General features: G+C 37.0%; 1 protein-coding gene across 3 annotated transcripts in view; it reads right to left on the bottom strand.

The window, feature by feature from the left end:
* Positions 1–17,619, bottom strand: part of LRBA (LPS responsive beige-like anchor protein) — a 401,639-nt gene that overhangs the window by 185,256 nt on the left and 198,764 nt on the right. For all 3 annotated transcript variants that reach the window (XM_027692706.1, XM_027692708.1, XM_027692707.1), the window contains one exon: positions 3,109–3,233. In XM_027692706.1, coding sequence (XP_027548507.1) covers positions 3,109–3,233 — 125 coding nt within the window. The remainder of the gene's footprint in view (positions 1–3,108; positions 3,234–17,619) is intronic.

Genomic DNA, 17,619 nt, shown 5'->3' with positions numbered 1-17,619 from the left:
TTTTTCCTCCCTTTGAAAAATTACCTAAAGCCTTTTTTTCCCAAGCAAGTTAATGTGAACTTGGGAATGGCAATTAAATTGTCAGAATTAAAAAATTTGTTTTTAACTAGAAGGTAGCCAGAAGTATAGTCATGGGGCTGGTATTGATTGTCTGAACAGAGAACATTAGTCTTCAGGTATTTATTCTGCCACCTCTGCACCAGAGGTTCTCCTTCAAATCAAATCAATCCCTGGAAAAGATTGGTTCTTGCTACTAAGACACATAACTAGGCTGCAACAGAGCTGATTGTTGTTTTTCTCCTTAGGTTTTACTGAACAATATTTACTGGGCTTCTGATTGTTTCTGAATAATTTTCACAGTTGCAAATTGGGATGACTCCTACACTGTGAGTGCTCTGGGGTGGAGAATACATCTGGCTGTATTTGAAAGATACCAAGCAGTTGATAATGTTTACTTTCTAATGAAAACTGTGCTAAAATCCATGTTTTCAAGTATGGTTACTGCAATAGCACTTTTCCATTATTTACGCATTATTTTCCCATCTCCCTTCTGGTAAAATCCCTTAAGTCCAATTTTAGGTTTTGGTCTGTTATGTTTTGAGAAAACCTCAAATAGGCAGTAGGGAACCTTTTACACATTATCTAAAAATGCTTTTGCTTCAGAGACATGTAAAATTAATTGAAATGGAATAATTAATGATAAATTATTGATATGAAATCATAACATACTGCAGAAAATATTCTGCGAATCCTAGGGATATCTACATCATGAAAACAGGGCCCAAAAGTCTGATTGCAAAAGATCTGAAAATAATCAGAATTTCTGACATGAAACTGGTTAATATTAAAAGTTTATAAATACTATTCGGAATGAAATAGACTAAGTGACCACTCCAGTCAACCTTTCTGACAACTATACCTTCTGAGACCCAACTCCTCCCTCCAAGCCAAAACAAAAACACCACACCAGAAAAACAAATCCAAAATGAAACATTAAAAACCCCAACTACCTTTGCATTCCCATACATTATCTGTAGCTTCCAGTTGAACTTGAGCTTGTGCTTTGGTCATCTATTTTACACCTTGCCAGTGGAAGGACTTGGAACAAGACAGTTGCATTTATACACACACCCAGGCAGATAGCAACTATCTATATTTTCAGAAGTCACATTAAATAATGACTTAAAGTAAACTAGAATATTCACTGGACAGATGAAGAAACAGAATGACAACAGATAACAAATGCAGTATGCATTTAAATTCTAAATAATAGAAGACTGCTAAGGATGTCAAAATCTGAACAGAAAGGCAGACAGAAAACAATTAGCTCTATTTAAATTACCAGGGTTAGCTACCAGCCATGAAATAGGGCTACTTTTATTCACTCTTTCTTTGTTTTAACAAAAATTGTAGTCCTGTCAACTACAAACTGAGCATGAGCCATAGCCCTTGAAATATAGCATGGATTAGTGAAAATATCACAGTAGTATGAAATAAAAAAAATTGCATTACTGTGTGTTTACTTACGGAAAAATTAGTTATGCAAATATAAACGGTTGCTCTAAATATTTTTCAGTAAAAGTAAAGATATTTTTAAAATTTTGATAAACAGTTTAAAGACTAAATATGAAAATATAAGCAGAATACATAAAACTGCAACAAGATCTATTGACTTTAAAGGACCCACAATATTACAGGGGTGGCAGTTGTTGTTTGTCCGTGGAGTATTAAACAGAAAAAAATCAAGTGCCCTTTAAGTCCATGGCGTAGAAACAACACCCACTATTAAGAACAATGCGCCCCAAAGCAAAAAATGGGTTAATTAATTCTACATCTTGTTCCTTTTTCTATAGTCAAAGATGTAGGGCTCTACAAACATTGTTTTCAGATCATTTTATTGACTATTCTCTGTACGGTCATTTATTTTAGAGGACTGATGTCACATTTGGCATTATATCAGCTGACATATTGTAGACATTTTCTTCCAGAAATGGCTCTTTAAGGCTGAGTGCAAGAGGTTAAGATGCCTGACGGAAACTAACTTTACAACAGTGATGTTCTTCCATATTCACACAACAGTCTTTATAATTTTAAATTAGCATAAAGTTTATGCCTCCACATACAATTTGTGTGTGTATGTATGCAGTAATTCACAAACTTAAAAAGGAAAAAAACCAACTAAATTTAAATTATTCTGTTCCATGACATGTACCTTCAAGGTGAAGGGTACTCAGCTTTAAATAAGCAAATTATTTTTAAATACAAGAAAGATTCTTCCACCTTATTAATGTATCTTCATTAGATTGCAAAGACATAAAATTCTACACTAAACCCCAAAGTTCATTAGCTTTGGGTGTGTTTTTGTTTGATTGTTTATATTTTTATTTACTGTAGAATTCTCAAACTTAGAGTATTTACAAAACTCAGTTTTGTAAACTCATTCTCTTCTAGAACAGACATAGCACACATAACTGAGAGATCCCTGATCAGAAGATGGGAAAAAATCCTGTAAAAAAATCCAATCTCCTATTTTAAATCACTAGGTAGAAATCATCATTACCATTTTGCTGCTTGAGCAGTAACTCTACATCTCAGCATTTACTACTATTTATTCCGTATCAAATTCTTGCAGAAAAACTTGAGGACTTACACATAAGCAAATATCTGTACAGTTTAACTTCTAATATACCTGTAATAATAGGCAGATAAGGGCTAAGGCTCACTGAAGTAATTGCTCTGGATTTCTGAACAGGAAAGACCCTCTTCTGAAGTTACTAAAGTAGGTAATTTATAAGGAAGTGTGTCCACGGATTAATGGCAAAATTGCATCCACTTTTCGTCTGCTTAGAAAACTGTGTTTGCAAACATTGCATGCAAAGCATGCACAAGGTGCCAGCCCTGCTAAGATGTACCGAGGGGGCTTAGCAAACACCAACACTGCTTATATGAAGTAACGGTCAGTTTAGCCTCGTATCGAACATGAAATGCAATGACAGAAGCCTTGGATTTGGGACCATTTTCCAGCATTCTCACAAGAGGGAAGGTCTAGTCTTTGCCACCACGTACTGTAACCTGCCACTGGTGGCAAGCAGCAGATTTTACACTGACCATGTTCTCCAGCTGCTTTGAGTGTCGCTTCAGGATGTGTCGATCCGAGGGGGTTACGCACAAATCGTCGCCGGCGCCGCAAGTCATCTTCCCAGTAGTCAAGGCGCCAGAACTCACGAGGACGACTACAATGAAACAGAGGAGCCACATATGTTAGCAATTATCAAACAGCATGGTAGCGCTGAATTTCTGCATAAAGCTCTCCTTGTTTGCGCTGCTTTCGCCTTTTTTTTTTTTAACCTCCCCCCTTTCTGCAATCTTTTACTTAGGTATGTCCTTGAAAATAACAATATCACCTTCCAGTCTAAGGAACTCCTTTCCCTTTTTTCTTGGAAGGTGAAATGAGCACTAAATACATCATTTTGAAATGAATTGCTGACAGTGTGATCAGTTTCCCCACACTCTAGTGGCATGTGCTCCGATTTCAGCCTCATTTCAGCCTCAGCAGGGCACCTTTCTCAGTGACTGCATTTATAAACCAGAATAGGGAAAAGGCTATTATAAATATGGTATAGCATTACCTATATTAATCAAAGTCTGTCCCCCTTCATTTTTCTTCCTAATTTGTGCCTTTTTGCACAAGGTCAGTAAATCATGCCATGAATTCTTGGTCCAGAAAGTGTTAACTTTAATGAATACCTCAGTTACATGGTTATGTATGTGATAATAAAATATTACTCTGTTTAGATGTGCAGGAATTTAATTAAAATAATCTCTTAAAATATTCATTACATTTAGCCCCTGAGGCTTAGAACAACACGAGAAAATGCATTTCTTTTCCATTTACTGTTTTTAAATAAACCATTCCAGGAGAGTGAAACAGCAATCTATTTTCAAGCAAATCAGATTGCATTTCTGGTTTATGTAGTTGTGTTTTTACATTTAATTAAAAACTACATGTTATGATGTGTAATAACTGCTACATAGAAGGCATACTTTTAAAAAATTACATCTAGAAAAGGTTATATCAAATTCATTATTTTCCATTGTACATTCCAAATATACGTAGATCTTTTTAATACGGTCATATATAAGTGCCAGTTACTATCTTGTTAGATGATCATGAATGAACACCACTGTGAAACAGTATTTTAGCCCAGAGAATGTATAAAAAATGCCAATTCCAGGTATAGCAAATAAACAAACAGAAAATGCCTGAGGCATAGAAAGTCATGATATCCTGAAAACGTGTATGCCCAAACTAAATAACATTGATTTTGTTTGTTTACATAGCTAGTATTAAAACAGATGAAGATGCATATAAATCCCACTTCTGATCCAAGAGCTAATAGAAAGTATACCTGTCAACACCGACAAATGAATAGCCACAACTAATTTACAGATCACAATGCTAAAAAATACTTGGTATCTACATTCCTAGCTTTGAGGTTTAAAGGCAGAAATGAGTTTTATTTAAGGTAAATCAAGGTTTCAAACATGTAGTAACAAAAGCCAAAATGATTTGTATAACCCTACTCTCAAACACAATTTGTAGATTATAGAAATTCCAACTGAAAAAGATTTTATAAAAATGGAGACTGTCTTTGCATTCTTAATTAAAATTCTGTGGCTTTTTTTAACACCAAAGAAAAGGCAGCGCTAGTCTTCATCTTTCTGATTTCTTAATTTCAGAAAAATCCTGAAGTATTGGAATCAAATTCCCCAGTATCATATTTTCACACTTAGTCTGTATTACAGTCATGCTGAAATTGGAATGCTCTAGTTGTAAAACCCAATGATTTTGGAATAATTAACCAAAGAAAAATCATAAAACACAAGAAGCTATGGGTTTATTCAAAGGTCGATTAATAACTTAAAATTCTCCATCAGTGTTTATAGAAAAAAGGCAGAACACAGCTGGCTATGTGCATGCCTTTGATAGTCGTAGAGCACGGATAGGCACTTCATCATTCTGCCTTCCTACATTTATCTGTTAAAATTATTATCAAATATCAGCCAGGATGCAGTCGTGAATCACAGACTGCTCCTCGTCTTCAGGGGACCGATACAATGAGGGTCTATTCATCAGCGTGGCAATCGGCACGAGTAATTAGTTCCCTAGACTGAGATCTCCTACAAAGCTTATTTCAGTCGGCACTGCAAACATATGACAATGAAAAGCTAATGGAAGCCTCTAAAATTTGTTAACCTCTTCTGCCATCAATCCTTCTGGTATTCTGTGCTACAGTATTATGCAAAGATGGTAAATTATTAATTTGTCATTCATCTATCTTTCCACAGTTTTGATAGAATTAAGTGATGCCATTCTTCTGGATAACAATTGCAATTATAGCACATCACAAAACTATGCAAAAAATTATTAACAAAATAGGTAACAGTGATGAGGCATGAAGTATTATCCTGAAACATAATACATCTTTAGTCCCTTACTTGTATTTTTAGTTCAGCACATGAAATTTGCATAGGGTTCTATCTCCTTCACTGGTGCACTGATTATTATAAACAACTACATATCAGCTATTAGACTGTGTATTTGAGTATTTGTAACTACTGGCAACCACTGCATTATAAGATTAAAAAAAAGTTATCTACCCTCTGCACATAGAAAAACATGCAACAAAAGCCTGCAAATCCAAAAATAAACACCAATGTTGACTAATTCTTACAAGTGAGCCATTTTTGAGAGCACCTACTGGGAGAAATGCATATTAGAACCAATTTAAGCCAGTGTTCTATACAGCTATTCCAGAACACTACCTTACCGGTAAGATCAATTAACCACTGCAGTCCCATCCCCAAAAGACAGTATTGTACCAGACAGACTTTATACCTCTGCAGCTAGGGGGAGACAGACATAAATATTGCTCTGATTTGGGCAGAACTGACTGCTGACAGACTGAAGGATTATGAAGCAGAGGATCAAGGAAGCAGATTTTGGAAACAGTACAGCAGCATGGACTACAGGGGACATATGACAGCAGAAGTTTCCAGCCCTACAATAAAGGCTGCCATATGGACTAAAGGTGCTATATGGACTGGATCGATGAACATAAGTACTCAATTAGTCTAAGTGCAAGAGCAACGTTTCTCAGGGGATCAGAGATTTATGAATTATAAATCATATGATTTGCATGGATTTGGCAGGGCCCCCTATAACATGATGCACAGTAATTAGTGGTTCCTTAGTAACAATACTGACTGAATAGAAACAAAGCTTTTATATTAAATGTTTTGTTCAAATAGCATAACCATTATATTGCTTTATTTTACAAACAGTTTCCCAAATTACCAGGCTATGTACTCAGAATTGAGACAAAATCTTCCTCTCAGTTCCATACAACTAACTTAACTGCTAAAACTGTACAGAGATGAGATTAAATATAGAATGTTTCCTGTTTCCTCAGGACTTTGTGTCTTGAAAAAAAAGTCACTTCACTTTGGCCAATGAGAAGAAGTCTGAATGCTTACTTATCTTCACTCCAGGAACAAAAAACCAATTTTCCTACCAAAGATTTAGAATTACCTACTGGTCCTCATACACTGTAGATTTAAATTGAATCTAAGCAGTACCAGAGAAGGACAAGAGGATCATGCAAATGCTGTAGAATCACTTCTTGTAATGTCTTATCTATTGTGTATTTCAAGACATTCTGCTACCCCTAAGACACCAGAAAAGAAACAGTCATGCACATTAGTGTGGTTTGTAAAGGCACTGTGTGAGGTGGGGAAGAGGAAAGAAAATGCAAACCTACAAAAGCAATAGTTTGAGAGGTCCTAGTTCTGTACAAGCTACCAGTTAGCTGAGAATAGATTTTGGCACACCACAGAAGCCCCCATTCAAATCCTTAGATTAGTAGCAAATAAACAAATACAGCACAGAAAAGAGAAACAAAGAAACTGAAAGAAAGGCAAAACAGTACAGTGTTACAGAAATCATTTGCAGAGGCAGAGGATGACCAGAGCTCTAAAAAATTCTATCTAGAAGGCTATCTAGTCTCAAGGGCAAGAAAACACACTTCCACGAAAGGCAATTGCAACAAAAGCAGATAAAGCTATGCGAAGATACCAAGATAAATTTTCAGATTACATACTCCTCCTTGGAACTCTGACTGTAGAGTTAAGCAGGTGAGTCAATCTCTGAACCTAATCAATCCTTGGTCTCTCCCCTAAGACCATCAGCAATGCAATCAATCCCTGATGACAATTTCTAAGGTGTAAGTGTTCGAACACGGGCTAAATTAGCGTCATAGCCAAAAACAGAGCGGCAACACCACTTATTCATCAATAACAACAGGAAAGGTTTGAAAGGAAACAAGAAAGACGGTGGCTCTGGTTTCTCCATCACCAACCACATGACTACTACAACTTCTAATAAAGTCTGTTATGCACTTTGGTGACAGTGGCTCATCAAATGCAGAATAGCAGGTGTTCCTTCTAAATTACACATAAGAGCAATCACAGAATGCAAATAGCAATGCACAATTTTAAAGAAAATATATGTCAGATTATTTTAATGCTGTTCAGGAACATTTCTTGGTCTACATCTAGATAACTTTTGCTTCCATGTAAAATGCTCCAAGAACTCAACCCAGATATCTCCTGTGGGGATACACAAACATTTTTTCTCAAGTAAAAAAAAAAAAAAAAAAGGGCAAAAAAAAGGCAAAGGCAAAAAAAAAAGCAGCAATAAGCATTTGAATCAAAGAATCATAGAATGGTTTGAGTTGAAAGGGACCTTATTAGAAATCATCTAGTTCTAACCTCCCTGCTGCGGGCAAGGACACCTTCCAATAGACCACATTGCTCAAAGCCCTGTCCAAACTGGCCAGGAATGTTTCCTGGGATGAGGCATCCACAGCTTCTCTGGGCAACTTGTGCCAGTCTCACCAACCTCACAGGAAAGAATTTTCTTCCTAGTATCTAAACCTGCTCTCTGTCAGTTTCAAGCCATTTCCCCTTGTCCTATCACTACATGCCCTTGTAGAAAGTTCACTTCCAGCTCTGTCATAGCCCCTTTAGGTACTGGAAGGCTGCTAGAAGGTCTCTTAGTAGCCTTCTCTTCTCCAGGTTGAACAGTCCAAAGTCTCTCACAGCCTTTGCTCATAGGAGAGGTGTTCCAGCCTTCTCATCATCTTGGTTGCCTCCTCTGGACTTGCTCCAAACAGACTGATGCCCTTCCTGAGCTGGGGACCCCAGAGCTGAATGCAGCACTGCAGGTGGGGTCTCACCAGAGCAGAGCAGAGGGGCCTGCTGGCCACCCTGCTTTTGATTCAGTCCAAGATACAACTGACTTTCTGGGCTGCAAGTGCACATTGCTGGTTATATCCAGCCTCTCACCCACCAGCACCTCCAAGTCCTTCTCGGCAGGGCTGCTCCCAACCCATTCATCCCTCAGCATTGATTTGATTGCCAATTCAAAGACAGAAGTGCTGAAGTTCGAAAAAGTACTGCAGAAATTTTGATGGAGTACCCCCCCAGCAGACTGCAGGGCATCATGTTAAGTAAGAGGCTGCTTTATCTTCTAAATTGAAATCCATTGCATTTTCATACAGCTGGATGTCCAGAATATTAACTAAAATCTCTCATATTTTGCATGTAAGTAAAATGCAAGGTATGTTCCACTAACTGACTCAATAAAATGCAATTGCAAAAAGCAAGTAAAACATTTTCTGAAACCCTTCAATATTCTTGTAATGAGCTTTTACAAACTTTGATCTAAAAAAGCAAGTTACACTAGAGCACACGATCAGCATACTACTACGTTTGTAAACATTATTTTAAAAAATGTTTTATGCACATCTAGATGTATTATCAATTTGTAACACGATCAAAAATATATAACATACTTTGGAAAATAAAACATTGACCTTAATGATAGTAAAGCAAACATTGAAGATGTAACTTAAAAAGCAAGTTCTCAGCAGCACTACCAAGTTCAGCATTTCCTACAGAGATACCATGCACAAGTGTTTTCCATGTGGTAAACCTAAATCAGAGTACCAATGCAGTAGGGAAAAAGAGTTTTTCAGTAAATAAGGTTCCTGATCTGATTCCCTCTTTACCTGTATTACCAAAGCACATCAGAAAAGGTTTGATTAGTATCAAGTCCAAGTTGCAGCTAAAACATTACTTGGCCAGACACACACCAATGCGTGTATTTCACAGCACTTCACTCATAATGTACCTACTTCAAAACATTAAAGATTAATTAACTCCTGATAAGTGCATTGAGATCTTTAGAAACACTACCTACATTACCTATACTTTTCTTCAATGGCAAAAGCAGTTATAGTTCTACTCTCTCTCCTTCACTCAGTTGCCTTCACATAAGCATTCGTGCAGCCACACTAAACTGAATGACAGTAACTATCTGGGATTGTTAGAGCTCATTGGTTTTATTCAGTTTTATATCAGTAACCTGTTTACTCTGCAGCCTAACCAGCAACTGTGTAACTAAAAATATGGGAAAAAAATGTACAGGTGTGAGAACGAAAGGGAGGGATGAGGAAGAATGTATTTGATATCAAAAAAGACACATCATGTAATCGTACTCTAATATTAGCAGTCTCTGCCTTCTAATGTTATCTTCGTTTTCCTCAGACATAAACATTCATATCCCATAGTTTCAGGACACAGACTTCCACAAATGGAAATAACTGGGTATCCTTAAGAGAAAAACATCATGCACAGGCGGGTTCTTAATCTCTGCCACAGTCATTGCTGTAGTAACAGGAACTGGTCATAATAAAGGCCCAAGGCCACTGAGTACAACTCCCTTGGCATAATATCAATTATGCAGAATGCTAATGTAATGCATTAAATCAGCATAGCCTATTTACTTCTTCTTACCCTTTTCCAAGAAAACATTTAGCTGTGTCTATATAGGTGTGTGTGGAGAGGGGGTTTCTTGTATTTGCAGGAGAGTAGTGCCGTTCTTCTTTACATCTTTCAGAAGAAATAGATGTAAAAAGCAGGCTATGAACTTCTGGCACAGCGTCTGCATGGACTTAGCACAGAACTCTGCGGAACTCTGCACAGCAGGTAGGGGACCTTTGTACAATTTAAACCTAAGGTGCTTCCAGTGTAGAGGAAAAGATGTGAACGTCAGTAAGGGAAGCGTGTCTCCAGAGATGTTTCATGCTATTTCCCCTTATAAACAAGACAGTACAAACAGTACAAACATGCAATTCCTAGATTTGCATTTTAAAAACCTGTAGAAATGCTGTTTGTATGCTTTTATAGAGTAAATACTTATGATATTATCTCTTTGTCTCAACCACCTATTTATTAGGCAACACAATTCCCTGCCCAGGCCTCCTGATCTCCATGTTTTCATGGAATCATACCAAAAAATCTATTCCCACCTAACTAGCATGCAAACAAAACCAGAGGAACAATGCCAATTTCAGGTATCACAGAGACTCTTTTTTGCATTGACAAGCTTTGAATTCCTCATTTAAAAAGCAATCCAGAAAAAATGTTGAGTATAAATGTTTCAGTCTCTCTCTACGCATTATAAAGCACCGTGTCAGGGAAAAGACAAGCCCACCTTTAAGGTGTTGCTGTCCTAGATAATGGTGTTATTAACCTCCAGTTTAAAAACAGTTCTGTTTATGTATGCTCTTCTTTGATCTTTATTAACCCCTTGGTGGCTAACCCCAGCTTTTTGGAGGAAGCATTCTTTGAAGTGCTGGCATTCCAGGGCACACTGATACTTCAAAGAGGGCTCACTTAAGTACATGGTACAGTACTAATCATGTATTCTGCAACCATTATCTTATCTTAGACTGATCTTATTTTGATCAGTCTAAAATAAAACTGCACTTTCAAAGATGTCACCTTAAAACACAGTTCAATTTGTGTTGCATTTCTGTCAAGAATAATTATAAATTAACTGAAATGAAAACTACTCCACTTTTCTACCAGAAGTTAACACGAAAACTTTCTTCTGGCTTTCAGCAAAAATTAGTTCAGACATGATTCAGACATGGAAGAATGAATGTATAGCAAATTTGCAGCTGGATGCTTTGGCTTAGTTGCTCATAAATCTTCGCAGATCTCACACATCCTACACCTGATTACAGTCAACAACATTTGTTTTTCAAAGTAACTATAGTTCACAGAGATCCATAAACTGCTATTCATATTGAAAATAACAATAACTACTGTAATATACAAAAAATAGGTATACACTGCATCTCACTAGAGGGGTTTTTTGCTGTTTGTCTCATAATGAGGAAATTTAGTCAGCAGTACTTGGTTATCCCTTCCTTGCCAAAATGAACAATGGAATATAAGAATAAAGGTTCAAGGATATAATATGATGAAGGAGCCAGCTCAATCTCTATCTACTTAGCCATTCCTGCTGGTTCTGATGCTTTTACCTTAAGCACATGCATAGGAAGTATCTATGCATTTTCTCACTAATTACAGCATCAGCAGATTTTCTGTGAGGCATAATGTGCATTGAAATATTATGACTCAGAGTAATTCTTTCAGTAGCTTGAAATTCGAGATCATAATCTTTCAGCATTTGGGGATATATGGATCAACTTTTGACCAAAACAAGAAAATCTGTTCAGTTCTGTTATTTTGTTTGTACATTGTTCTGACCCCAGAAGTATTAAACACAGGAATTACAGCAAAGCTTTACCCAAAAAAGTCTTGGATTTGACCTGGCCCAAACATTTCAGCTTCACTACCATCTCCTCTAGAAGAAACAGGATGGAATCACATTCCCATATATCTACACTTTAAGAGCTGTGGCTAACCTGTATCCTTTTTTTATAGCTCTCTTAACAGCTGGATACTTTTCTTGCTTCCATAAAAATGTAATAGTGCATCCCTCTGATTCAACAAATACTTTTCTGCTCTATGTTCTTCTACAGGAATTTAATTTGTTTTCTCTTTTGCATGTATATTTTCAGAGTCCTCTGCCAGAAAGACCTAAAGTAATTAGGGGGGGGTGTTGGTTGGAATTTTTTGGAGTTTTTGTTTTGTTTTTCACTTGATTTAAGTTAAAATCACTATCTATTAACTAAATCAACTCAGCAATTCAACAACCACCATAGAGAGGAGGTTTTTTTAACACAGAATAATAAAGAGAAGACCGACCTCCCTGAGGTCTCTAAATGCCTACGTATCAAAAATACATACATATATTTTATCTTTTTATTGTGGACAGAATTTGAGTGCATCTGGGGAGATAAACAAACTCTCCTTTCAACCTTTTGCTTAATCACAAATCAATTTGAACATACTTGTCCCTCTGCTTTAAATTACATTAGGTGGAACAGGCAACTCTCTCAGGTCCACTGCATGTTTGGCCTCTGTTAAACAGCATCTTGGAAAAGGTATTATCAATTCAGTTTGTAGGTTAGGATATTAAAGCTCTAGAGACACGCAACTTCAACATTACCCACATTTCTCCTACTCTCTGATAACTAAAATCAAAGCTTAACAAAAAAAAAATCCCAACCAAATTTAAAAAAAATCAAGTATGATTTGACTAACACTTCTGTCCAAGATTTAATTCAAGATTTAAAATCTGAGGAGGGCAAAATGTGGGAAATGACTTCATTGTGTGATGATTGCAGAAACACATGTAAGAAAGAGTTCAAATAACTGCAAACATTGTACCACGCTCTGAGACAGGAAACAATAAGCACAAGGCAGCAAGACCACTAAGAAGCACATGGAACAAGACTCCTAAGTGTTACCATACCAGTATAGAATACTCAGGAAACAACAACAGGACTCAAATACCTTTAAAAGATTATAACTTAGCAAATATATTTCACCCTGCAAACTGTCTCTAAAAATAAAAACACAGCACTGAATTACGATGAAGCACCCTTTCCCGGACCAGAAGAGAATATTGTATTTACTGAAGGTTTAAATAAAGGAAAAAGTAGCCTTCTCTTCCACTATATGTGATCAACAAACCAGGAGATAAAAGGCTGGCACTTAATAGGCACTGCAGAGGAAGGCAAGTTCAAAACTGTCACCTGACAGAGTCTGTATGTGAAGATGCTGCCTGTGAATTGCCCTTGGCAAGGTGGTAACCATCAGCTCACACCAAGTCCTTAGCAGGACATGTAAAGAATACTGCTGCACAGTCTGCAAGAACTCTATGTAGAACAGCACCAACACTATACACAGAGGATGGAGAAGCAGCAAAAGGTACAGATGTTAAGGTCTAGACAGGCAGGAAAAACGCCTCCCAGAGTGGGAAGCTGATGTTGGAGAATAAGTTAAAAAAAGTCAGAGTCCCCATTTGGAAAGGTGAAAGTGCGTATTTGGGGCTCCTGTCAAGAGGTAGGGAGACACCTCATAACTGTTTTTTTCTGAGCACAACCATCATTGTCCTCTTATATTTGGATAAATATGGTACTATTTTATGCCTGATTACTCAGTGCTAATTTGAGCTCACCTAAATATCTGCAGCTTTAATTACACCTCCTATCAAAACTAGCTTAAGCTACTGAACTGCCTCTTGAGATCCACTGATGTCCCATGGGTCACAAAGGTTCTGAAGATCGTTACCAGCCCCCTCTGAAAAGAGGTTACATTAATAAAAGAGAAGGGCAGAAGCCGTCCTTATTAATGTTACAAAAGTTACCAAAGGACTACTTGCAGTAAAGCCTGAGCAGTTGTTAAGAGTGCTAAACCACCCAAGGTTCTTTTAATATAGTAATTCAAGGACTTAGTCCAGGATAAAAGCTTGCACATTGACACATCAGAAACCACTGAGAAGATGTAAACCTCTTTTCTATAGCTACTTTAAGAGAGAAATCTAGCAACAGTTAACCTGGTAATGAACACTTGGACTGAGCAATACAAGAGACATGGTAATATTCTCTCCTCCACATATCCTTGCTTTATGCTCAAGACTAAGAGTGTTAGCATTTAAATCCAACATTATAGAACAGGATTGATAACAAAGACTCTAAAATGAAAGCTTAAGAAGCAACAAACCAGGAAATGTTTCCTGTTTCATTTCAGTGATTTAAACATGACACCCACAACTTCTTTCCCCCTCTCTGTCAGCATCCATAGAGACACATGTTTAAAAGACAAAGTTTCTTCTTCAGAGGAGCTATTAACTCTCTTGACAAGGCTTCCAACTTCTCCCTCTTTATCTAGCTATTCCTTTACTTATTTTTAATTCACCAAAAAACCTCCCAAACCCCCCAAACCAAACCCAACAAAACCAGACAACCACACACCACCAAAAACAGTAGGAAAGCCAACAAACCTTTTTAGGCTTTTTCCTAACATCGAAACAACTTTCTCAATATTAAGCAGTGCTTCTCAACACAGCAATCCCATCAAGGAGGGGAACGAACTGGACACAACACTGTCACTCACAACTGGAAAAAATAAGCCCTATGCAGTAAAGAATCTCTGTCTCACAGCCATTCAGAACCATTAAGAAACACTCCCATCAGAGAGGAGAACTGAGGGATCTGGAGTAAGTCACACTGGACTGCAAACAAACTGCAACGCCCCAGTGGTGCCACCAACCAGTCAAGGTTGTCCTCCTGCAGAGGGGGCACATGAATGCACCCACTGGACAGAAAGAACCTTTTCTCACTAAAAGTCTAACCTGAAATTCTGCATCCCAAAATGTCAGTGGTGGCTTAAGGAAGAGTAAGATCAATCCGACCATGTACAACTTCTCCCCTAACACTGTGCCAGTTTCCAACTATTTTCAGCTCAGGGGATTTCCTGAGTCTAATGTGGTTTGTCTATTTATACTCCTTCTTCCTCCTAATGTATTCCTGTCTTCTAAGTACTCATCCACAGTGGAGAAACAGACTTCAAACAAACCCAAGTATCAGTGGCCTCAACCCCCACACTGGGAAGAATTACTGCAGTGAAAAACAAAAAGCTGGAACTGTGGACATTTCTGGGAATTTCAGTTCTAACGTATCACTTCAGCAACAAGGTGAAGAGCTCTCAGTGGCGCAGGCAAACCTCAGTTTCTGGACTACAGATTCCATCTGTGTGTTTATAAATCAAGTATCTGTACAGTATGTGATAGTGCTAATATTCACAAAATACTATAGATGGGACACTAAAGAGGAAAATCCTCCTAAACTCCTAAAAGACCTATGAACTGTGTATTTAAAATCTGGGATACAAAACTGAGAGCAGAACAGTTCTCTGTAACAACTGTACAATTCTCCACATTTTTTGCTGGACGTGTTAATTCTTGTTTTATGTAAATTCTTCAGAGAAGATTATTTAGGACCACACCACTGATAAATTATTGTGTACATACTTATAAGCATAATTTAAGTACACTGCATCATAATGCACATTTTCTTCCTTGAACATAATCTCCCTCCTGCATATATAAACTGTATCTGTAATTATCTGTAGTCACACCTTTCTCCATTATTCACCCTTAGAAATAATCATGTATTATCACTGCTAAACTAAGCTAACTTCTTTCTTTAGTAGCGTATGGTGAAAAAATGGAAGAACTCAAACATTTTGATACAGTATATAATACAATTTCTCCAAGAAACCTTGTTTACAAAGTTTGTTAAATCCATCACAGAAAACACTCTTAAAGAGAAATCATGATAAAAGAACTGAAAAGCACGGTTTTTGTGCAATTAGTTTCTCTGCTGACAGAACAGTCAATTCAGACTGACACTCAAAATTGAAAAAAGACTGTTTCATTTCATCATGAAAATTGAATGTTTTCACTTCCCTTGTCAAAATAAAAAGCCCATATATTTTGTAAGAGATTTCAAGGATAAGATAAAATGAGAAGTTTTCCATTGCTGTAAAAACACTAATGTTTTCAGAAGAGAAACTATGCTTTCTCATTTCGGAAGGAAGATGAATGCAGTTAGTAACGAAATGAACAGAGCCCTAGAAAGAATAAAAATCATTAATTTACATGTAAACCAGTTTAGGGTTTTTTTAAGTGATTCATGAATATTAATTTGAAGTGTTTCAAGTACTGAATATATACACAGCTACTTGTACTACATTTTTCAACTGAAAATTAAAAATAGAGCAATGAAAACAATGGCAAAAGGACTCACATAAAACCTGATCTTTTGCTAAAACTTCTCAAGGTCACAGGATTCATTTTCAGTATCATGCACCATTAAAATTTACTTTGTTGTACCAGTCACTAAGAGGGATAGAGAATATGGTTTTCACAAAAGGGATGGCTTTCATCTAGACTTTCACCCTCTTTATAGGGAATAACTTTGCTAAACTTTGGAAATGAAATACATGTGTGAAGCTATACGGGCAAGCAGCAAATCACAGCAATAGCTACAGATTACTTACCAAACCATATGATAGAAGGAACCAATCTTTGATACTAATCGCTGCAAGATGGTATTTTCCCCAAAAATTTCCCATGAGGGAAGGGGACAGTGAGAGGAGCACAGACAGACTGACAATCATCACAGAGATTACAGCACACTGTACAGGATTTGGAGGAGAAATGAATGCATTAACAAATGGAGCTGATTCTTTGGTTGAATTTATTCTGTGACATGGATTCAATGGCTTTTGAATGTTTCATAGAGAAACAGGTTTGCAGGTAATTCTACTTGCCCAAAAGTCTTCTAGCGTATAATTCTTATTTCTGTTCATTATATTTTAATAATTTGTATAATTTTAATATTTTTCTCTGAAAGGTTTTTTCTCTCTCTCTAAAAAAATTTCTCTGAAATGGACACTCCAGAAAGACTGAAAGACTGAGAGTCATTGGTACAAAGAAAGTTCCAGCTGCCTTTCACCAGTGCTCTCTACATCCACAACAACATAAGCAGCACAAAGAAGGAAATCATTTCATCCAGATACAGAAGAGACAAAAGAGCCTATGAGGCAACAAAGAAAGCATCTTGATGTGGAAGCCATGGAAGATAAAAATGTGAGAGGGGAAGGATTACATGTACATGATCTGCTGGAGATCAGGCAGAGTAAACAGGACAGCGTTGGGAATCAGTTGGAGAAGAGGTAGAGAAGGGGGGGCATAAAACCAGGTCTGGTTGAACAAAAACCTGGGAAAAGTAATAGAAATCTGATGAAGAATTAATGAGGACAGAAAATGCAGGCAGGCAAGAGCAAAAAGAAAGCTGGGGGGAGAATATTTCTTCTACAATGTCTTTATTAGGACAATATAGGTGATCCTGATTCTGTTGCTCCCTGAAAATGAGACCTCATAATTTTAATACTGTCCTACACTATTAGGTGGTGCTCATTTGTTATTTTTCAGAAGAGAGGGAGTGAAATACTGTCTGTATGTGTATACTGAACACTTCCAAAATTTCCCTGTCATGAAGTAATCTTGCAGGTGTTCCTTAAAATGGCAAAGATCTCAATCATACAAGTTATGTCTCACCCACCCTACCATTAAACAAAAATTAAATACAGCATCAACAACTCAGCTAAAATCACATCTTAGCATCTTCAGCAGCAGTAGCAAAGGCTTCGTGAAGGTTAACAAATGAATTAATACAAAATGCATCAACTTTTTAATGATGTCGCTAAAAGGTTCTTCAAGCAAGAACA

This window comes from Neopelma chrysocephalum, unplaced genomic scaffold (genome assembly GCF_003984885.1).
Source record: "Neopelma chrysocephalum unplaced genomic scaffold, ASM398488v2 Primary Assembly neopelma1_88, whole genome shotgun sequence".
Taxonomy (NCBI): domain Eukaryota; kingdom Metazoa; phylum Chordata; class Aves; order Passeriformes; family Pipridae; genus Neopelma; species Neopelma chrysocephalum.
Note: the sequence above shows the minus strand (reverse complement) of the source record. Positions and strands in the feature narration are given on the sequence as shown.